The following is a 22,682-nucleotide window of genomic DNA, read 5'->3' on the forward strand; positions in this document are numbered from 1 at the left end:
CCCAAGGGCATGTTTCTTTCCCACTACCTTGCTTTCTATTGAACAAGTCTCCGCCCCCCCTACTTTTTAAAAAAAAATTCTCCAAGTGACTCAAGAGCCTTGAATTGATATAACTGCAAAAATTAAATAAAGGATAATAAACCTCTGCTCTGTTCCAACCTGAGCTTGCCCCTCCAGGCTCCCCCGACCCCCACCCAGTCTCCTCGGCCCCATGTCCGAGTCCTGCTCTCCTGGTCAGCAGCATCTTTTTGGTCCAAAGAGGCCCTCAAAAGGCAGCTGGACCAGTCTGTAGACCGGGAGCCTTGAGTTAAACTGAACGGACCCAGAGAGGACCCAGCGATGTAAACAGGGGCGGGTCTCGTGCCACAGCCAGTGGGAGGTGTTTCGGTGGAGCCCCCTCCTCGCAACCTGCCCTTTGGCATCCGAAGTAGTGAGACATACCCCAGACTCTTACTTGCCACTGTTATCTCAGTGTCCTGAGAGCCCTGGATGAACCCGCCGTAGGTGGGGGGAGGCCTGAGCCCCGCCCAGCCGCAGGCTGCGGGCGGCTGCCGTGCACCTGTGCCAACTCACTCACCAGCTTCTGGAAGAGGTCGCCCACCCGCTGCTGGTGGCTCCACTGCTGCACGCGGGGGAAGAGCCCGTCGTAGAACTCCTTGTGGATCTCATAGAGCTCAGGCACTTTGAAGAAGATGGTCTCGATCTGCTGGCTTGTCAGCACCGGCTGAGAGGTGGTGGCAGCGGCCTTCAAAGGCTTCATGGGCTGGAAGAGGGAAGAGGTGACGGGTGAGGAGGCACAGGTGAGAGGGCCCACCATGTGTCAGGTGCATGGTATGACCACAGAAAATCATGGTCACGTGACGTATGCGTCTTTATTTTTAAATTCCATTAAAAATAAAAAATTAAAGCCAGTTTGGTCTGGCACCTGTCTTACGCTGGCGGCCACCACACCTTGGGGAGGTCCAGCTTCTACAGAGGTGGAATGTTCTGACCCTTCCAGGTGTCTAAATGACTCCAGGGAGGGTGGGCTGCCCGCAGGCTCCGAGAGCTGACCTGGGATGTATGAGCAGAGAGCTCTCCATGCTCCCAGCCCTTCCTGCTCAGCCCCCTACATCCTCCTCACCAGCAGCAGTGCCTCCAGGTGGCTCAGGTAAGTCTCCTCGCTAGCCAGGATTCCAGACAGGACCCATTTCCTCATCTCCAAGCCCTTTTCCAAGTCCAGCTCACCCTGCAAGAGAAACAGACAAAAGTCAGACCTGGCGGATGACGCCCAAGGTGGCCCCTCTTGGAGGAAGTCCTGCTTGCCAACTTGAGGACAAGCCTCTGGAGAAAGCTCCAGTGGAAATAAAGGGAGGCACGGGAGCCTTGGCATGTCAGCCTCCAGCTCGTGGTCACTGCAAATTCTAGAGGGTCACCCAGGAGAGCCAAGGGCCACCCTTGGTCTTGGCACTGGGAAATGGGCAGTTTGGAGCTGAGCAGGCCCGGCAAGGCCTCCCTCCACACCTGCCACCTGCGACTGGGGAGTGGCTGCTTCAGAAGGGGCTGAGCAGGGGGCGTTGGGGACACCACACAGCCACCGTGACTCCCTCTGCTGCACCCCACTCCTTTCCTGGTACCTGCCTTGCCTGGATTTTCTGCAACCTCCACCTGATCCTTGGACTGACTGGGCCCAGCAGCACCGCCTCCCTTTACACACCCTCCCTCTGGCCACAGGCATGGAGCTGGGGCTGCTGCCACCTCCTCAAGGGGAACCCCGTCCCTCGGGCTCGGGCCTTCGTCTGTTCTTCTGACTCTGTTGGCAGAGACTCTCTTACGGGTGGGCTGGGCTATGGCAAGGTCCACTCTCCCATCAATGCCCCTATTAAAAGTCGGTGAAGCTCTGCTGCCTTTGCCTCCAAAAGATAGAGCTGACGTCACTGGATGTTGATGCAGGCGGTAGAGTTCATGCAGTTGGAAGACAGGGTTCCAGTCCCAGTGGTGATAATGTGCAATGTGGCCCCTGGTGCCTCAGAATGTGACTGTATTTGGAGATGGGGTCTTTACAGAAGTAAAGAAGTTAAAATGAGGTCATTAGGGTGGGCCCTAATCCAACATGACTGGCGTTCTTATAAGAAGACAAGATTAGGGGTCAGCCCTGTGGCCAGGTGGTTAAGCTCCCACGTTCCACTTCGGCAGCCCAGGGTTTTGCCGGTTCGAATCCTGGGCATGGACATGGTACCACTCATTGGGCCATGCTGAGGCGGTGTCCCACATGCCACAACTAGAGGGACTCACAAGTAAAAATACACAATTACGTATCGGGGGGCTTTGGGGAGAAAAAGGAAAAATAAAAATAAAATCTTAAAAAAAAAAAGACAAGATTAGGTAGTCAAAAGGGACAAACTTCCAGTTAGACAAGTCCCATGGACGTAAGGTACAGCATGGTGACTATAGTAAACAACACTGTATTGTATACTTGAAAGTTGCTAAGAGAGTAGATCCTAAAAGTTCTCAACACAAGAAAAAGAAAATTGTAACTGTGTGGTGATGGATGTTAACCAGACTTAGTGTGGTGATCATTTTGCAATATACAGAAATATCAAGTGCTATACACCTGAAACTAATATAATCTTATATATCAATTATATCTTGATATAAAGAAGGAAGAGGAGGAAATTAGGACACTGACACACACAGGGAGACACAGGGAGAGGACGGCCATCGCTTAGGCAGGGAGAGAGGCCTCAGGAGAAGCAAACTGCTGACACCTCGCTCTCAGACTTCCAGCTCTGGAATAAGAGAAACAATTCCCTGTTGTTCAAGCCCCTTAGTCTATGCCACTTTGTTACAGCTGCCCGGGGAACTAACACAGATGATGATGCCAAAGGCCAGGAAAATTGCCGTGTGACTTCCTGGCCAATCCCCTGACCTGTTCCCTGACCACCAGCTGGCGAGGCATCATGTCAGAGGTTGGCGGTGCCCATGGCCTGCCTGTGCTTCACCAGACTGAGGCTGTGCAGTCTCTGCCCATCCCTGTGCCCACCGGCCCCACTGCAGTCCAAGGGAGGTGCCAGGCCCCCAAGGAGGGCCCCATGTTCACAGAAGGTGACGTAACAGTGCTGCCCTTTCCACCACTTGGTCTCCCAGCCCATGGGTGAGTGTGAGACGACCCCGCGGTGGCAGCCCTCAGGTTTGGAACCGGAGCTCTGTCCCTTCAGTCACGCACTTTCCCAAACCTCTCATGGAGACCACTGATGGGGGACAGGCTCCTGGCCCTCGGCACCGCTGACATCTGGGGCTGGAGGATTCTCTGTTGGGTACAGGGGGCTGTCCTGTGCCTTGCAGGGTGTTGAGCATCATTTCTGGCCTCTACCCACCAGATTCCTGTAACAACACCTCCCCATCCTGGGTTGTGACGGTCACAAATGTCTGCAGATGTTGTCACACATCCCCCAGAGCCCCCAGGTGCCAATCTCTTGGTCTGAGGAAGGACCTGACTGGAATCAGGACCCCCACTGTGGCCTCTTTGTGCCCCCAACCCTGATGTCCCTTTCTACTTCCCTGGCCTGGTGGGTGGGAGGCGCTTCATGGTACAGATGACAGGCGTGGGAGGAAGTTCCCAGGCCCAGGAGTCGTGGGACAGGGCCACAGAGCCAGGCCTACCCAATGAGTCCCACCATCTCAGGCAACTGCCCTCTTGCCCTGAGCCTTGCTGCCTAGGCATAAGCTGGGGAAGGTGGGCCCAATGTCCATGTCCAACCTCCATCTGCTTTCTGTGTCCCTGGGGCTCGTAGCACACCCTTGCTGCCCACTGGGAACATCCCAAGAGCCTTCCTGGACCACCACTTTGCTGTAAGAATCTTCTAAGTGAGCACGAGCTGGGTGCAACATATGTGTGCATATGTGTGAGCATGCATGTATATGCATTTGTGCACGTGCACATGTGTAGGGGGAGCATTAAGATCTTGGCTGAGAGCCACTCCAGGGAAAGGACACTGAGGTCTATACCACACAGCCCTCCTCTGGGCAGCGGCTCCACAGGTGGGACTCTGGGATACCCTGAGCCTGACTGAAACTTCCTGCGCCCAGCACAGTGCCTGGAACACACAAGTGCTCCACGACGATTCACCAGATAAACCAACCAATGAATGGATCTAGAACTCCTGCCCGCACCCTGGTTTCGCCACATCTGTACGAAGCTCTGCAGGTTCCTTCAGGGAACCCTTATCTGTGAGACAGGCGGGTCCTGGGATCCAGGACTATCGCTGCAGCCTGCTCTGGGGCCCTGAAGTGCTGTTGCAGGCAGCAAGTCCACTGCGCACGGTGCACAGAGGTGCAGGGTGGGGAGCCCTGTTGCCTCCTCTCATTTCAGTTCACCGAGGCCACACCATGAATGGAGGCACCTCGGGGAAGCAGCTCTCAGCTGAACCCGCACATGCCTCCCACCCTGGAGGGGCACCATTCTCACCTCAAGCAAGGGAAGAGGTGAAGAGGAAGGGCACGGCAGGCCCTTCCAGCAGAGGCTGCCACCCACCCAGCCCTGCTCCTGTCCTGAGGACGACCCTGCTACTGTGAGCGCTGGACGGCCAGCGGAGTGCCCCAGCACGAGATGCTGGTGCTCACACAGGTGGCAGTGCCACGTCTCGTTCCCACCCACAGGCTTGGAAAGCCTGGAGGAAAAAGCGCGCAGGCAGGACGGTGCTGAGTCCAGCTCTCCCTGTTCCAAAGGGTGCAGTCAGCTCTGGGGAACGTCCGGCCTGGAATGTGCTGGGCCAGGAGAAGGCACAGCAGGGACCCCTCCTTAGACTGAGAATCTGCTCCTGAGCCCTGAACCAAACAGTGCTGGTGGCATCAGACAGGGATGGCTTGGTCACCAGCCAATTCCATCTTGGAGGAGAGACAGTGGGAAGGAAAGCGCAGAGAGAGCAAAAGGCAGGCCCGGGTCCTGGGTTATTTATGACCCTGCCTTTTGCATGTGCCAGTTCTGGAAAGGGCATGTGAATCCAGTCAGATCCATGACGGTGGGGAGACCACAGTGAGGAGGGAGGTAGCTGGGGAAAAGAGCAACTGGAAAAGAAGGCAGAAAGGCAGAAGGCAGGCCCTGGAGGGGGCAGGGGGCTGGGGAGGGAGCAAGCAACACAAATCCTGAGGCTAGAAAAATGGATAAAAATGACCTGGGCAGGGCTGGCCCTGTGTCCAAGTGGCTAAGTTTGTGTGCTCTGCTTCGGCGGCCTGGGGTTCACAGGTTCGGATCCTAAGTGTGGACCTACACATCACTCATCAAGCCATGCTGTGTCAGCATCCCACATAGAAGAACTAGAATGACCTACAATTAGGATATATAACTATGTACTGGGGCTTTGAGGAGAGAGAAAAAAAAAAAGAAGAGGAAGATTGGCAATAGATGTTAGCTCAGGGCCAATCTTCCTCACCAAAAAGCATACTGAAAAAAAAATGACCTGGGCATGACAACAAGGTAAGAAAAGCTGACCGAGGGACAGAGGAAAACAAAATTGCCACCTGTCAGCCAGGCCATAAGGTGAGCCGAGGGCCAGAGCTGGAACTGAGCTGCAGGAATGTGAACAGAGGGGCAGAAGTCAAGGAGCACCTCTCCCCTCAACCCTAATGAGGGGTGGGGTGATCAGGGTATAAAACCTAGGCCCTGAAGGGGTGGGCTGCTCCTGGCTGGGAGCTGGCAGCCAGCACAGCTGCTGGACGAAGGACCCTCTCTTCCGCTCTGGGCAGGGGCCATGCCTTCATTTGCAACAGGGCTGGAGACAGTCCTGGAGCCCAACCAGCAGAGGGCAGGGGCCAGGAGGCTCCTACAGGCCCGTGCTCCAAATAGAGAGACAGCAGCCACAGAGGACCAGTGGTGTGATCCCTGTGTCCAACATGGCAGGCTCTCGCGGAGAAGAGAACAGGCGAGGCGGGCACCAAATGTCTAGTTTCCCTGACTTTGCAGGACAGATGAGGGCAGCTATTATAAGTCAGGACCCTGGAGCTTGGTAACGTGGGAGCACTGAGCCACAGGGGCACAGGCGACGTTTATCCTGCTGTGCCTGGTGCAGGACCTCCCCGGGGCGTTTGAATAATCCAAGTGTCCATAACAAGTGAATCATAAAAGCGAATGAACTTGTGGCTGCTCAGATAAAAACACGAGTCAGGAGTCACAATTTCTGTCCCATGGACACAACTATTGACCAGATGTCCTAAGTGCGGGATGGCCAGTGGCAAAGCTATAAAGCAGGCCTGTTTGTCTTCAAACACTCCGGAGCCAGCTTTCAGTTCCCTTGTAAAAATGCAAAATTGACTTCTGAGCAGGAGTCATCAATTGAATATACACACTTACTTTGGCTTCCTCCTGGAAAAACATAAAACAAAAACAACCCAAAGCGTCCACAGGCCCTGCTGGCCACCTGCCGAGGAGGCAAGAGCAGCAGCTCAACACAGGTGGGCACAGGCTTTCCGGACCTTACGAGCCCACAGGAGGCTCCTGGCTGGAGGGCTGGCCCAGCTCCTCCTCTTGCTGAAGGGCCCTGAATGTGAGAAGGTGGGGGCTGCGGTCGTGTCGGCCATGTCTCTGGGCCTGCCCCTTGCTGGCATCTTGGGGACAGGGTCCTTGTGGAGAGCAGAGAAAGTTACAGAGCATGTCACACAGCGTGGAGCCCGGTGAGCAGGGGCCGCTCGACAATGTCCATTCCCCTCTCTGTGCCTCGATGTCCCCCATGAACAAACAGGTGGGAAGTTGCCAGGACCCTCGAGGACCCCAGGAAAGACTGACCATATTGAGCCGGGAGATCGCAAGCCCCACCTCCCCTGACCCCAGGATGGTAGCTGAGGATGAGGCCCAGACCCTTACCCTGCTCCCTGACACTGCTGAGGGAAGGTCACTCACTAGCCAGCAGCTCCGGCCCCAGCCTCCCAGGAGCATCCAGGACACCGCCTTGCTTCCTTTGGGCCAGCGGTGCCAGCTCTGCCCTCCCAGGGGAGAGGGGCAGTGGTCATGCTCAGAGCCTGCTCTTCTTCCCGGTGCCTCCAAGGGGCCTGCTAACGCGCCTCCTCATCCTGCATTGCAGAGATGGAGGATGTGTGCCCTGGGGTCAGCCTGCCTTCTCCTGGGGCTTCTGTCCCTGTCTGGGTCTCCACAGTCATTGTTCAAGAGGGAAATGCAGACAGCTTGGTCAAGATGGGCAGGAACCTCTGAGAAGGCCCAGGGATGGAGAATGCCATGGACTCTCAGGGTGGGGAGGGAGCATCGGGCACCAGGATCCACCCCGTGTGGCTGCCTGAGTCCTTCCCACAGCGCCCCAGGCAAGAGGGTACCGGCCTCTGCTGACCCCCTACCCACTCCTGGGGGCGGGTGTTCCCAGAGCAGACCTGCAACCCAGGAGTCCACTGAGCCCCAGCACTGCTGTGGAGTTCCTCCCAACAGCCTCACGGCCCAAAGGGCTCAAGCTTGGCACCAGAGCATGAGCCCCCTAGGGTGGCAGGGAAAGGAGGGGGATAAGCAGGGACCCCCTCCCCTAACTGGCTGGGATCAGGCACCTCTGGCCTCAAGACCACCATGTTCCCTCTGGGCGCAATAAAGTGACAGCCGCGTCTTCTTCAAACCAGAAATCAAAAAGGAAGGAAGATGGTCTCAGTGCACAGCTGGCACGGAAGCCGGAGAGTCGGAGCTGTGCCGTGTCTGGGGCAGTGGGGGTGCCCGCCCTGCAGCTCCAGGCACCCAGCCAGAGGGCAGCTAGCCCTGCTCCGATCAAATTCCCATCTTTCCATCTCCTCTCCACCGGGATGGCTACCATCAAAAAAGCAGAAGACAACAAGTGCTGGTGAGGAGGTGGAGGACCTGGAACCCTGTGCACTAACTGGTGGGGATGTCAGATGGTGCAGCTGCTGTGGAAGACAGTAGAGGTTCCTCAAAGCATTAAAAATAGAACTACCACATGACCCAGCGTTTCTACTTCTGGGCATACACCCCAAAGAACTGAAAGCAGGGTCTCAAAGCGATATTTGTGCACCCACGTTCACAGCAGCACTATTCACAATGGCTACAAGGTGGAAGCAACGCCAGTGTCCATCGGTCAGTGAAAGGATTGCCAAGATGCGGTCTAAACACACAATGGAATAACAGTCAGCCTTAAAAAGGAAGGAAATTCTGCAATATGCTAGAACATGGATGAATCTGGAGGACATGCTCAGTGAAAGAAGCCAGTCACAAAAAGACAAATACAAACCTGAGGTACTGAGAGCAGCCAAAATCAGGGAGAGAAAGCAGAATTATGGGTGCCAGGGACTAGGGGGGGAGAACGGAGAGTCAGTGTTTAATAAGTGCAGAGTTTCAGATTTACGAGATGAAAAGAGTTATGGGGATGGACGGTGGTGACGGCTGCACAACAAGGTGAATGTATTTAATGCCACTGAACTGTACACTTAAAAGTGGTAAATGTTATCTTATGTGTACTTTAACACAATAAAAAAAGGAAAAGAAAAATTCCCAGCTCACTCAGAGGCCTCCTGACACCTGTTCTGGGCCAGGTGGCCCGCCCGGTGTTGGAGACCCCAGCCCAGGAAGTACACATGTGCAGACTCTTGCTGTGCGTGTAACATGAGAAATGTCTACGGGCTCCCACGGGGGCTGAAGGAGGGAGCGGGGACCAGGATCTGGACAGGCGCCACAGCAGACGAACCCCTGGTCTGGGGGCTAAAAGACGAGGGCAGAACTCCAAGTCAGTGTAGATGAGGGTCTGAGGGCAGGAGCCGGGTGGGGCTGGGGGCACAGAAGGGCAGATCAGCCTCCTCGACGGGCCTGAAGGTGGAGCAAGATGGTGCCAGGTGAAGATAGCCCTCAGAGATGACGGATGGACAGAAACGAGCTGTCCTAAGTTCAGGATTCAGCCTACTTATTCAAGGCCGTAAGGACCCTTGTCTGCAGTAAACCACACTAGGGAAGCAAGAAGTGAGGAGGTGCACCAAGAAAGGCAAGGTAGTGAGGGAAGGAGTGTCAGCTGAGGAATCCAGAAGGCTTCAAATGTGGTAGCTGTGTAGCCTCGAGCAAGTTACTTCGCCTGTCTGAACTTCCACTCCCCAATCTGTAAAACAGTGAAACTGGACACTGGGTAAGAAGCCACACAAGGCAGGTATGTGTCACATACTGGCTTCCCCTCCCATCCTCCTGTTACAGAACGAGAAGACTGCCCAGCCCCAGGGTCTTTAGAAATCACAAAAGCATAAATAAAGCATAAAATCCTCAGCTCAGGCGCCAGCCCAGTGGAGAAGCAACCACAGCAAAAAGATAGCACTTCCTACAGCCACAGGGAAAAGCAGGTTCCTCTCTCGTTTGTTGTTGTTGTTGTTGTTGTTGTTTTTGGGTTATTTTTGAGGAAGATTAGTCCTGAGCTAACATCCACTGATCCTCCTCTTTTTGCTGAGGAAGACTGGCCCTGAGCTAACATCCGTGCCCATCTTCCTCCACTTTATATGTGGGACGCCTACCACAGCATGGCTTGCCAAGAGGTGCCATGTCCACACCCGGGATCCAAGCCGGCGAACCCCAGGCTGCTGAAGCGGAACGTGCTAACGTAACCGCTGCGCCATCGGGCCAGCCTCCCCCCTCTTATTTTTAAAACCAGGGTGGAAATCACCCAGAAACAAGCTACGCAGAAGAGGGAAGGTATATGTCATCGGGAAAAAAGGACCAGAAAGACAGAGGTACCCCAGGGACAGTGATCTTCGCAGCCCAAGAAGGTAGGAACCTGAGAGGCCAAGGGGATGCCCTTGTCCCAACTGCAGGGGCTTCATGTCTGGGCCCCTCCCAAGCCATGGGACGGCTGAGAGCAGTGAGGTCGCCGTGCCAGGCTGCGCTGGCATGCCAGCCCTGCCACAACCCAGGGCTACCTGCCCATGAGAGAGGGGCCAAACCCAGGGCTTCTCCGAGGGTGCAGCAGGGCGTCTGTGGAATGTGCCACAACACACTGACCATGTGACCTGGGGGCCTCGGTTGCATATCTGCAAAGTGGAGGCGACAGAAGGATCATTAATGACAATGAGACCTCGAGGGAAAGGCCCTGGTCAAATGGATGGTCATCGTCAGCACACCGTTTGGTAAAAGGGAGCAAGCACACGGCAGGGGGAATAGGGCCAGGAGCCGGGGCACCACCCGGCTCGCAACACTGCTGGGGCGCCCACCGCAGGTCCCGCTGGGTCAGACGGTGGCTTTCAGCTCGCACTGCCTGATTCCTCCACGCTCAGCTGGCAGAGTTCCACCATCTCCCGGCTCAACGCACATGGCAGGTGGTCTCCAGACCAGCAGGTGCCCCAGGTGGAGGGACAAGGAAGGTGGTTTTAGTGACTCCACCTTCCAACCATTGGCTGCTCCACTGCCTACTTGCTCCCTGCCCCTGAGCATTCCAGCGGCTGTGCTTCAGAGAGCCTCTGGGACGAGGAGGTGGCTCCGAGCTGAGCCCAGCCCCGTCTCACACCCGGCCCACCTGCCCACCCGCGTGCTGACTCACTGCTTTGGTGGACTCCAGGGCTCCTGAGGCCAGCGCATCCCGGCTGCCCCTGCCCTTGCTGCTGAGGTGGGGCGAGGAGGAAGGCGAGTCATCGATGTACGGCAGCCCCTCCTGGTGCCGGCGCTGCTCCTCGGCCCGGTCCGCCGCGCAGCCGTACCCGGGGGACGTTCCGAATGATGCATCTGTGTGTGCAGAGAAGCAGCCAGTATTAGAGATGGGGAGGCAGGCTGGAGGGCCGTCTGCCCAGGAGCGTCCATGCCCCACCTGTCCCAGCTGAGCTGTCACCTGTAGGCATTGAACAAGGACCTCAGGTATGCCAGCCTCACCTTCACCACCGACTGACAAAAGACCACAGGGCGAGGATGGGACAAAACAGCGGCTCACCCCCCAGACAATGTGAGGTGGGCTTTGAATGCTGTCTGGGGTACGTCTGCCCTTGTCCCAGGAAGTGCGCCTAAGCTGGTGTCCTGCTGTCAGGGACGGTCTTTCTTTGTGTGCCTGTCTGTGGGGATCTGATGGGCCAGGAGCCTGAGCCAGCACGCTGGTCCAGGTGCAACCGTGGCCACCGTGAGCAGCGCCCCAGGTCTGCCAGGCCCACTCCAGGGAACGGGTGCTGCAGCCCCTCCCCTCGCCCCTCCACTGACTCTCAGCTCACCTCCCAGCTGCTCTGGCAAAACCCCAGACCACCTTTACCCCAGTCTGAGTGTCCCTGTGAGGACAGAGTGGCTTAACCTACAACAGGCTCCCTGCAGCTCAGGACTTTCTAGTGACAGAGAGTACCTCCATCCTAAAGGCACCTGAAGACAGTCACTGTCTTCCCGCCTGGCTAAACTGCAAAGCCCACAGCCCTCGGCCTCTCTGTAGCTCTGTTCTCAGAATTACTCTAATCCAACGGACCCCTCACCAGGAAAGCAACCCACAAGGGCCCAGCCTGCTCTGAGCCTCACAGGAGGTCACTTCTTGACCCCTTCCAAAGGGCGCTGCACGGCCCTCGGGATTTCCCAGAGGTCATCCCGACTGAGTTACACCAATTGGATTACGTCACTTTCACCACGACTCACCTGCAAGCAGCCCTGCCCAAACACCACCACCGCAGGTGGCCTCTACAGAGCGCACTTGTGGTTCACAACAACTTCCGCCACCAAGCACACTCATGCTGGGCTCAGGTTCCGGGTGCTGGTGGCACCCAGACCACCTAGGTCAGGTGGGCACAGGGCCACCCTTGAGCTTCCAGAGCCAACCCAGCAATCCTGGAGGGGGACTTTTTCAGTTCTTTGCACATGGCAGCCGAGAAGAGCTGCAGTTGGAGTGACTGGGCATGGACCACAGGCTACGACCGGCCGCTAGTGCGGGTACAACTCTTCTGCCACACTGCGGGAGCCCACAGATGGCCAAGGTCCCAGCTTCCTCGCATAATTCTGCCTCTCCCAGCTTCTCCACTTCTGTCCCAACAGGTCATATGCTCTCTAACAAGTGTCCTTAGCCCTGGCTACAAGTCAGCATCACTTGCAGAGCTTCAAAAACATATTGTAGCTGGGCCCAACACAGACCAACCAAATCAGATGCTCAGAGAGTCCTGGGCCCTGGTGGCTGAAAAGGCTGCCGGGGGGTTCCAGCAGGCAGCCAGGGCTGAGACCCGCTGTGCTACCCTGACCGGGCATGTGGTCCTGTGCTCGCTGCCATGCTGACCCACACTGTGTCCCCGGTGTCTGCACACAAAGGCCAGGCTGGGTCCTGCCTGTGTGTGTGTCCACAGGAGGGTCCCAGTACAGGTTAGTGGTGGGTTGAGAGTAGGAAACAGGGTGGGAGGACCCCGAGAAATGGGTGGGCTCCTACTGAGTCCCCCCAACAAGCTGTACAGAGATGCCCTGGTCTCAACCCAAAGGACATTGAGGGGGTTCCAGGTACCAAGATCACTGTGCTGGTTATCAACGCTCAGTCCCCAAGCATTTGGGTTTGGGTTTGAGCGACTGGCCTCTGGGTTTTGCACCGTCCTTGCAGGACAGACAGAGGCCAGGGTCACGCTGCCTCCTCCTCCCGAGGTCTTGCAAAGGCACTAAATTAGCCCTTGCCCAGCATCCCTGAGGATGGCTGGGGAAGGTGCAAATGCATCAAAAACACAAAACCCTGTTCACACAGAACCCCAACCTGCACCCCACCCCCAAAACAGGTCTGACTTCAGCTTCCACTTCCTTTCAGTGAATCACAGATTTTTTTTTTTAACAAAATAAACACAGAGGGTTTCTTGTCCAGTCAGCACCCACAATATGAACCCCACGTCACAGCAGCCCCAACTGGTAACCTGCCCACCACGGGAGCTGCTTCCAAAGGCAGAGGGCCCCTCCCTCCCCTGACACCACCTCTTTCACCAGCTCCCTGACTCTGCTCCCCACTCCTCCTCTGGGCCCAGCTTTTACATTAGCTCAGAATTATCAGTGTCCATATGTCCCTTTAATAACCTTTAAACTGTTTGTTTTTAAATAACAATCTTCTACAAAGTGAACGTATTCTTCATCACCTGGAAGTGTGCCCTTTATCCGAGCACTGCCACCTGATTTCCAGGCCCGCGACTACACTGAGCTCACCTCCAAGGTCAAATCGACGCCGAATGACTCCTCAGTAAGAACTTCAGGGTGAGATCAGGCCGGGCTCACTCCAGAGGAAATGCAAGATTTCACGTTTGCGGAACAACATCCTGCTAAAAGCCGGTGCAAAATCAGTGCCCAATGAGGATCCGCCAGCCAGTGTCAAGTGGGGCCACTGACTCTGATGGAGACACTTCACCTCCACCAGGTGAAACTGAGGACCAGGACGCAGCCAGATGCCACAGTAATTACAAACGTCCAGACAAGTGGAAATGCAGCCACTTCCCACTCTGCATACATCTCCCCACACTGATGTCTGAATAACTGATGCTTTTAAATCTGGGGTCCAGATGGCCGGTCACCCCTGCTGCATTCCACCTGAGGGCTTCAGCCCACGGTCCCAGCTAATCCAGATGCGGTACCTCTCATTTCGCTGAATCCCCCAGCCTGCTCCAATGCAAATGCGATGGGGGGCAGGGAGGAAAGCCCTCGATTTCCTTATCTCCCATTCTAACCAGCACACAGGGACCTACCTTCCTCTCACTCTGCGGTTCTTTGCACCTGAGCTCCCCACACCACACAAAGGCCCCCTCCGAGTGAGCATAAAGCACATTATTTGGGAATTTTGAAAGCCGTCATCTTCCAGGAACCAGAGCAAAGTGAGAGAAAGGCCTTACTCTCCCCTCCTCTACCAGGAACATCCAGTGGAAAAACCTTTCTGGTCCTCATCACCTGGGGCAGGACTGGGGACCTGGTGGCTGCAGCAGCTGGGCACTTCCTGCAAAGCTCCACCCAAAGCTGAAACCAAAACACTGGAAGGCAGAGGGTGTGGGCCTGGGATCCCAGGGCTAATAGGAGGCTCAGGAGGGAGGGCAGATGAAGTGAACAGCTAACCAGAGGGAGGGAGTGGAGAGGGAGGAGGAGAGAAAGGCCCAGTCAGCTCGCGCGGGGATCCTGAGCTGGGCCATCAGCTCAGGATCCCCGAGCCATCAGCGGCGGCTTAGTGTGGAACAGGGAAGTGCACAGTGAAATTGGGAACGTCCTCCTCTCCAGGCAAGTCGGCTTAGCCGCCCCAATGCCAGCACTCTGCAAGTTTAAAATGTGCTCTTTGATGCAAGAAAAAAAAAAGCAGGAGGACTAAGTCCCAGGAGGGGGTCCTAGTCAGTGTCCAGGTCACGTCCCCTTCTTACACCTCAAGGACAACACTGGTTTAAAAAAAATCCTTAAAAAAAAATCAAACACAGCTCAACAACAAAAAATCAAACAACCCGATCAAAAAATGGGCATGGGACATGAACATACACTTCCCAAAGAAGATATACGGATGGCCAATAGGCACATGAAAATACGCTCATCATCACTGATCATCAGAGAAATGCAAATCAAAACTACACTAAGATATCACCTTACACCTGTTAGAATGGCAAAAATGACCAAAACAAAGCGACAAATGTTGGAGAGGTTGTGGAGAAAAAGGAACCCTCATACACTGTTGGTGGGAATGCAAACTGGTGCAGCCACTATGGAAAACAGTATGGAGATTCCTCAAAAAATTAAAAATAGAAATACCTTATGACCCAGCCATCCCACTACTGGACATCTATCCAAAGAACTTGAAATCAGCAATTCCAAAAGTCCCATGCACCCCTACGTTCATTGCAGCATTATTTACAATAGCCAAGATGTGGAAGCAACCTAAGTGCCCATCAACTGATGATTGGATAAAGAAGATGTGGTATATATATATATGTATATATATATACAGTGGAATATTAGCCATAAAAAAGGATAAAATCGTCCCATTCACAACAACATGGATGGACCTTGAAGGTATTATGTTAAGTGAAATAAGCCAGATAGAGAAAGATGAACTCTGTATGACTCCACTATAGGTGCAAGTTAAACATACAGACAAAGAGAACTGATTGGTGGCTACCAGGGGAAAGGGGGAGGAGGTAGGGGGAGGACACAAAGGGTGAAGTGATGTACCTACAACATGACTGACAATAATGTACAACTGAAATTTCACAAGGTTGTAAACTATCACAATCTTAACAAAAAGTTAAAAAAAAAAGTGAAATCTATAATAAAAAAAATCTAACACAGAATTACTATATGATCCAGCAAGTCCACTTCTGGGTACACACTCAAAAAAGAATTGAAAGCAGGGACTTGAACAGGTATTTGCATACCCGTGTTCACAGCAGCACTATTCACAATGTCTACAAGGTGGAAGCAACCCAAGTGTCCATCCATGGATGACTGGATAAACAAAATGTGGTAGAGACATACAATGGAGTATTACTCAGCCTTAAAAAGGGAAGAAATCCTGACATATGCTACAACGTGGATGAACCTTGAAGGCATAATGCTCAGTGAAATACACCAGCCACAAAAAGACAAATTGACTGTGTAAGTCCACTTATAAGAGGTCCCTAGAGTCACATGATTCATAGAGACAAGACAATAGAATGGTGGGTACCAGGGGCTGGGGGAAGGGGAACAGGGAGTTATTGTTTAATGGGGACAGGGTTTCAGTTTGGGAAGATAAAAAGTTCTGAAGAGGGATGGTGGTGATGGTTGCACAAAATGTGAATGTACTTAACACCACTGAACTGTACGCTTAAAAATGATTAAAACAGTCCATTTTATGTTAGGCTCACTGAACCATACACGCAAATTCCTAAGGAACCTCCCAGCCAGTAGCAGCGCTTGGGTGACTGTAATGGGGGGGGTTTGAGGGGGGCTTTCCTTAATCATCCGCAGCCCCCTGCAACCACATCCAAAATAAACACGAAATAAGCATAGAATTGAAACTCCCAGGTGGTGTGCTGCCAGAGTTGATGAGAATGGGCTGGGTGATGGGTCCCTGGGCTTCATTATATTCTTCTACCTGTGTTATTTGTTTAATAAAAAGAACAATAAAGGAAAGCCTTGCGCGTCTGTAAACGTAGCCTCAAGAGGCACCCCTGGCCTCACACTGCCCGAATGACCAGTCAAACTGGCACAGCCACTGTTTCCAGCACCACACACCGGGTTCTGAGCCATCCCTCTTTTCTTACAGACTGTACACATCCCCCTTTCCGGGCCACTTCCCTGCCCACCCACATTATCCCTATCCAGGCTGTATGAGATTCCTGCCAGCCGATTTTCTGAGGTTCAGAGGGGAATCTGGTCAATCACAGATCACACGCAGTTCTCAAGCAGGACCCGCCACCCTCAGTGATAAGTGCGCAGCGCATGCCTGCAGCCACTGTAGCCCCTGCGCTCAGGGAGCCTGTCAGATCCCATCTGCCCTCAGACCAGCCTCAGTCCTGACAGCCTCTCAAGGGGCTCCCAGCAACTTCAACACTCTCCTCCCCATTTTCACTTCTGCAAGCCAGGGAGCGAGAGTCTCCGTCCGAGGCCCCTCCCGGCCCTGCTGGGACCCCTGCTGCAGGGGCTCTCCTCCTGGACCCGCTGTGCCTGGAGGGTCCCCCGCTCCTGCCTTCGGCTGCTGTGCTGCCACCAGAGGTGTGGGGCTCCAGGATCCCAGCTCTTGTCCACCCTCGGGCCAACGTGCCCCAGGGTGACCCTGGAGCAGGCCATCAGGAGGAACAAAGGTTACGCCCTCAGCCCTCCCTGCTCAGAAGAGACAAGGGGACAGCTGGAACTGAACAGGGGAGTGAGTCGCTGGTAAACGCGTACCAGGGTCGAGAGGAATGGAGAAGGGACAGAGGGAACCGGGGTGGGGTGGCAGGAACTCGATCACGCGGAAAGACCACAGGCAGGTGGTCTCCTATCCCTGTTTACACTGTCAGCCAGTGGCTGGGCTGCATTTATTTACAAAGGTAAAAGCAGATCAAACGCCATCTTCCTTCCGGTGGCTCGGCCAGCTGCAGTGGGAGGTCCCTGCGGCCTCGGGCATGGAGCCCCCACCCATCATATCTGCAGAGCCCTCCCTCCCTCTTCTCCCAGCCCTGCGCCCTCTCCTGGGTGGCAGGCAGGTAGCACAGCAGTGGTGCTGTGCAGTGCTCATGTCCTTGGGGGGAGTCCTGCCAGGGAGGCCTGGCCCCTCCGGGAGAGGCTCACAAAACTGAGGCTGGGACTCAGAGGTCCAGGTCTCAGCAAAGAGCCCACAGGTTCCACAGGTCATAGGGGGCTCTGGACCCCACGCTCATCCACAGCCTCGAGCCTTCCTCCCGCCACGCTGTGCACTGAGAGTGGAGTCTAGCCATAGGATGGGCTGAGGGTCCTGAGGCTCGCTGTTCAAGGCTGGCTCCTTTACTTTGTAGCGGAACCCCGAGTACAGTCAGGGTACCTGCGGTGCTTCAGGGAAATAAGTTTCCCAAACAGTGGAAAAGCCTCAAATCTTTGATATGCATTTAACAAAAGACCCCCCCAAAATACCCACTACCCTTTGCTGGGCACTTCCTCTGGGCTGTGCACCCACACACGTCATCTCCTCGAATCCTTCCTGCTCCCTTAGTGGGCAGGAACTTCTAGATGCCCATTTTTCAGAGAGGGAAACTGAGTCTCTGAGAGAAACAGGTGGAGCCTGACTACGCCCAGGTCCACCTGTGTCACCTGCCGACTCGCTCACTTTCCAAACACATTCCAAAGAGAAGACATTTCTAAAAGGCTGAGCTGGTAACCATATGACCCAGCAATTCCTTACCTAGGTATACAACCAGAAAAAGTGAAAACAGGTGTTCAAATCAAAATGCACTGGAATGTTCAAGCAGCATTATTCACAAGAGCCAAAAGGTAAAACCACCCAGCTGTCCATCAACTGACAAGTAGATTAAGAAGTTGTGGTATATCCATACAATGGTCTATTATTCAGCCTTAAAAAGGAATGAAGTACCAATACATCCTACACATGGATGAACCTCCAAAACATGATGCCAAGTGGAGAAGGCAGTCACAAAAGACCAGGTATTGTCTGATTCCATTTATTTGAAATGTCCAGAATAGGCACATCCACAGAGACAGACAGTAGATACTTAATGAGGACGGGGTTTCCTCGTGAGGTGACAAAAATATTTTAGAACTAAATTGAGGTGGTAGTTGTACAACACTGTGAACGTGCTAAACGCTGCTGAGCTGTTCACTTTAAAATGTTTAGTTTTATGTTATGTAATTTCACCTTTAAAACAAAAAAACCCCCACCGACCTGTTTTTTTCTCTTAAACACGGAGCCCAGAACATAACCCAGCTGCTTCCTGAAGACCAAGGGCATCATTCCGGACAGACGTCAGTACCGCCTGGCCCCAGAGCCCAGGGCCACCGTGGGCAGTGAGAGGCTGCCGCACTTTCTGAGAAAGCTGGTTGGTTTGGGTGGGTTGTCTGCATTCTCCTCCAGCATCAGGCTGGCAGCTGCCCCTTCTGGCATCTACATCAAGTGGGTCAAAGTTCTTTGTAAACGGGATGTCCCCCATGCAGTTAGCCACTGCACCTGGGCAAGAGGCCTGCCCTCACAGCCCTTGTGGGAGAAGCAGGGGCAGACAGAGCACCCCAGGACCCGGGACCTCTCAGCCCTCTGGCTGCCACCCTGACAATGACATCACCAGGCCAGCACGGAAAGCCCCAGCTGTCTGGGCAGGGGGAGGTCACGCTCCAGACCAGCATGTGCCGCACAGAAAGCCCCAAGGCTAGTCATGTTCCCTGACAGGCTATAAAATGCCAGCTGGGAAGGGCCTGAGCCTGCCCTGCTAATGCCCTGACGCCTCAGCTCTCCAGGCAGCCCCAGGGGCCCTCACGAGGCTGCGCCCTATTGGAAGAGACAGGCCGAGCGATACAACAGCTCTCACAGGTCTTCCCACTTGGGGTCTGGGTTCCAGCCGGCTGAAGCCTGAATCACCAGGAGGCCAGCTTTGCCAGTGACTGTTAGCACTAAAGACTGTGTGTCCCTAGTATGGGCAGATGAGGACCCACGACCAGCATAAAGGACCTTCTTCTGTCTCCAAGGACCCACCTGTGCCTAAAGCTCTTAGATCCTGGAGGAGGGAAAGATAATTTATGGTCTGGGCCTGGGCCCAGCTGTTGCCAGGGCGGGGCAGGCAGAGGCTGGAACACCAGCTGGGAAGAGCTGCAGCCCTTGGCCATGGGATGATGTAATTCTTCTTCTTCAGCACCACCATGACTCTGCAACAACAGGGTTCAGAAAGATTTCCTGGAGGCAGTTTGATTCCAGACAATCCAACTAATGTATTTACTGAGCACCCAATATTCAGCCAAGATGCACAGCACCCCTAATACATGCGGAACATCGTGCTGGGTACAGGATGGCGAGCACCACAGACCCAGCCCCTGCCCTTGGCAACTGGCAGAATCCCAGGAGGCACATGATGTGTGCATCACAGCAAGGCCACAACGAAGGACAGCCGCACCCTCAGGCAAGAGAGCCGAGACTGTCTTCCCAAGGCAGTGACCACAAAGCCAGGGCCTAACGGAGCGAGAGAGGCAGACGATGGCACCCTCTGGAACACAAAGGCGAGGACGCCGTAGTGGGCTGAATGGTGGCCCTAAAAAGATATGCCCACATCCTAACCCTTGGAACCGGGAATGGGACCTAATTTGGAAAAAGGGTCGTTGCAGACGTAATTAAGCAAAGACTTGAGGGGCCAGCCCCATGGCCGAGTGGTTAAGTTCGCGCGCTCCGCTTCAGCGGCCTGGGGTTTCGCCGGTTCGGATCCTAGGCACAGACAGAGCACCGCTCGTCAGGCCATGCTGAGGCGGCATCCCACATAGCGCCACTAGAAGGATCCACAACTAAAAATATACAACTATGTACCAGGAGGCTTTGGGGAGAAAAGGGAAAAATAAAATCTTAAAAAAAAAAAAAAAAAAAGACCTTGAGACGAGCTCACCCTGGATTATCCAAAGGACCCTAAATTGAAGGACAAGTGTCCTTATATGAGACAGAAGAGGAGAAGACACAGAGAGAAGAGGACAAAGCTGTGTGAAGATGGAGGCAGAGACTGCAATGATGCGGCCACAAGCCAAGGAAGGCATGAGGCCACCAGGAGCTGGAAGCGGCAAGGAAGGATTTTCCCCTGGAGCCCCCGGAGAGAGGGGTGCCCTGCCCACCCCTTGACTTTGGACTTTTGCCTCCAGAACTGTGAGAGAATACGTTTCTGTTGCTTTAAGTCACTGAGTGCACGGTCATTTGTTACGGCAGCCACTGGAGAGCGACACAGACGCTGCCCGTGGCCTGGAAGTGCTGCCACAGAGTCAGAGGAGAGATAGCTTGGCCCTGGGCACAACCCGGAACGGTTCGTGGGGCTGAGGTCTGTGTGAGACAGAAAAGAGCCTTCGACCAGCAGACGGGCTGCAGGGCCGCCCCGCAGGGGGAGTCAGGTCAAGTCAACTGCAGGACCCCCCTGGGGTTTTCAAACGCAGAAAGGCTGGGAAAGGCGATATGCTGGGAATAAGACGAGAGGCGGAAGGAGTAATTCTGTGGAGAGCCTTGGGCTGCAGGCCAAGGACTGGGGCTTGATTTAGGGGGTACTGGGGGCCACAGAGGTCTGGAACAAGAGGAGGGCCTGGGGTACACAGGGGCAGGTGACTCTCTGGGGGTGGTGCTGCAGGTGGGACTGCGCCAGAGGCTTCTGGGATGGTTACTCCACAAGAACGGGTAGGAGGCCCAGCCTGGGTGGGGACAGTGGGAATGGACACGGGGACAATGAACATACAATGAATATGGCCAGACGGAGGGGACGCAGATGGAGAGAAGAGGAAGTGCAAAGGTGAGGCTGCGTTCCCAGCACCTGAGGTCAAGACCTGGCAGCAGGGAACTGGCCAGCAGACTTGGCCGGAGGGGGCAAGGCGCTGAAGGTGGGCAGTGCCTTCAAGAGAGGATGGCACCAAGGGCAGGCCTGTGGTCTGGGAGTGGCATGGGAAGTGAGGCAGGAAAGTGATCGCAGAGTCCCTCAATGCCAGCAAAGGCACTTGCCAGGATCTGGGCTGTGGTCACCACACAGTTGCAGGTCCTCCCCTCTCTCTCCATCCCCACTCCAAAGAGGAGGGTAAGGAAGAAAAGATGGTGGGAGGGAAGGGCTCCCCCAATCTGGCAGTCATCATAGTGCCATGGGCAGGGGCTCAGCGGGTGAGCCTGGGAGGGCAAGAGGAACACCCACGTTCCCCACCTCTGTCCTGGCACTGACCCTCCTGAAGGAAGCCTGGGGAGGGTTAGGAAAGGGGTGCAAGCCCACCCACGTTCACAGCAGCTTGCTCATAATGGCCGAAAGGTGGAAGCAACCCAAGTGTCCATCAGTGGATGAGTGAATAAAAAAATATGGTATATACATTAAATGGAATATTACTCAGTCTTAAAGAAGGAAGTTCTGCACCATGCAATGCCATTGACGAACCTTGAGGACAGTATGCTAAGTGAAATAAGCCAGTCACAAAAGGACAAATACTGTACGCTTCCATTTACAGGAATGGTTAGTTTGCTAGGGCTGCTGTAACAAAATATCATAGACTGAGTGGCTCTAGCAACAGCTTATTTTCTCACTGTTCTGGAAGCTGGAAGTCTGAGGTCAGAGTGTCAGCGTGGCCAGGTTCTGGTGAGAGCTTTCTTTCCGGCTTGCACATGCCTTCTTGCTGTGTGCTCATATGGCCTTGAATTGGTGGGTGTTTGTGGGGAGAGAGCGAGCGAGAGAGAGTGTAAGTGCGTGTGAATGTGCATGCATGTGCCCAAGGGCACGAGCCCCTGATGTCTCCTCTTGTAAGGGTGCTCACCCAATCAGGAAGGCCCACCCTTATGACTTCATCTAACCACAGCTGCTTCCCAAAGGCCCCATCTATAAATATCCCATTCGGAGTTGGGGCTTCAACCTGTGCATTTCAGGGGGGCACAAACCTTCAGTCCATGACCTACGAGGTGCCTAGGATAGGTAAGTTCAGAGACAGAAAGTAGAACGGTGGTCACCAGGGGCTGTAGGAGGAAGGATGGGGAGTTACTGCTTAATGGGTAGGGAGTTTCTGTTTGGGAAGATGAAAAAGTTCCAAAGACGGCTAGCGGTGATAGCTGTAAAATAACGTGAATGTGTTCAACACCACGGAACTGAACAGTGAAGAAGGTTAAGATGGTAAATTTTATGTTATGTATATTTTACCACAATAAAAAAAATGATGATCAGACAGGTTTGGAAATTAAAAAAGAAAGAAAGAAAAGAAGTGCAGTTATGGGCTGAATTGTGCCCCCCGTCACCAAGTTCACGTGTTGCAGTCCTAACCCCCAGCACGTCAAAATGGAGCCTCACTTGGAGACAGGGTCTTTATCAAGTTAAAATGAGGTCACTAGATTGGGACCTAACCCAAGATGACTGTGTCCGTATAAAAAGGGGAAATTTGGAAGGCAGGCTGGCGCACGGGGAGAAGGCCATCAGAACACGAAGACAGCCATCTAAAAACCAAGGAGGGCGGCCGGGAACACATTCTCCCTCGGAGCTCTCAGAAGGAACTGACCCTGCCAAGACCTTGATCTTGCACTTCTCCCCTCCCCAACTGTGAGGCAATAAATGTCTATTGTTTGAGCTACACACTTAGTGGTTCTTTGTTACGCAGCCCTAGCAAACAAATACGTATAGTAATTGTGTGGATCAAACACCAGCGCTGA

At 54.2% G+C, this 22,682-nt stretch overlaps 1 protein-coding gene across 2 annotated transcripts in view; it reads right to left on the reverse strand.

Moving 5' to 3' along the window:
* BCR (BCR activator of RhoGEF and GTPase) overlaps positions 1-22,682 on the reverse strand; it is a 123,319-nt gene that overhangs the window by 50,367 nt on the left and 50,270 nt on the right. For both annotated transcript variants that reach the window (XM_070516596.1, XM_014866290.3), the window contains exons 2-4: positions 10,491-10,672; positions 1,124-1,228; positions 578-763 (exon numbers count right to left, since the gene is read on the reverse strand). In XM_070516596.1, coding sequence (XP_070372697.1) covers positions 578-763; positions 1,124-1,228; positions 10,491-10,672 — 473 coding nt within the window. The remainder of the gene's footprint in view (positions 1-577; positions 764-1,123; positions 1,229-10,490; positions 10,673-22,682) is intronic.

Source organism: Equus asinus, chromosome 8 (assembly GCF_041296235.1).
Source record: "Equus asinus isolate D_3611 breed Donkey chromosome 8, EquAss-T2T_v2, whole genome shotgun sequence".
NCBI classification, from domain to species: Eukaryota; Metazoa; Chordata; class Mammalia; order Perissodactyla; family Equidae; genus Equus; species Equus asinus.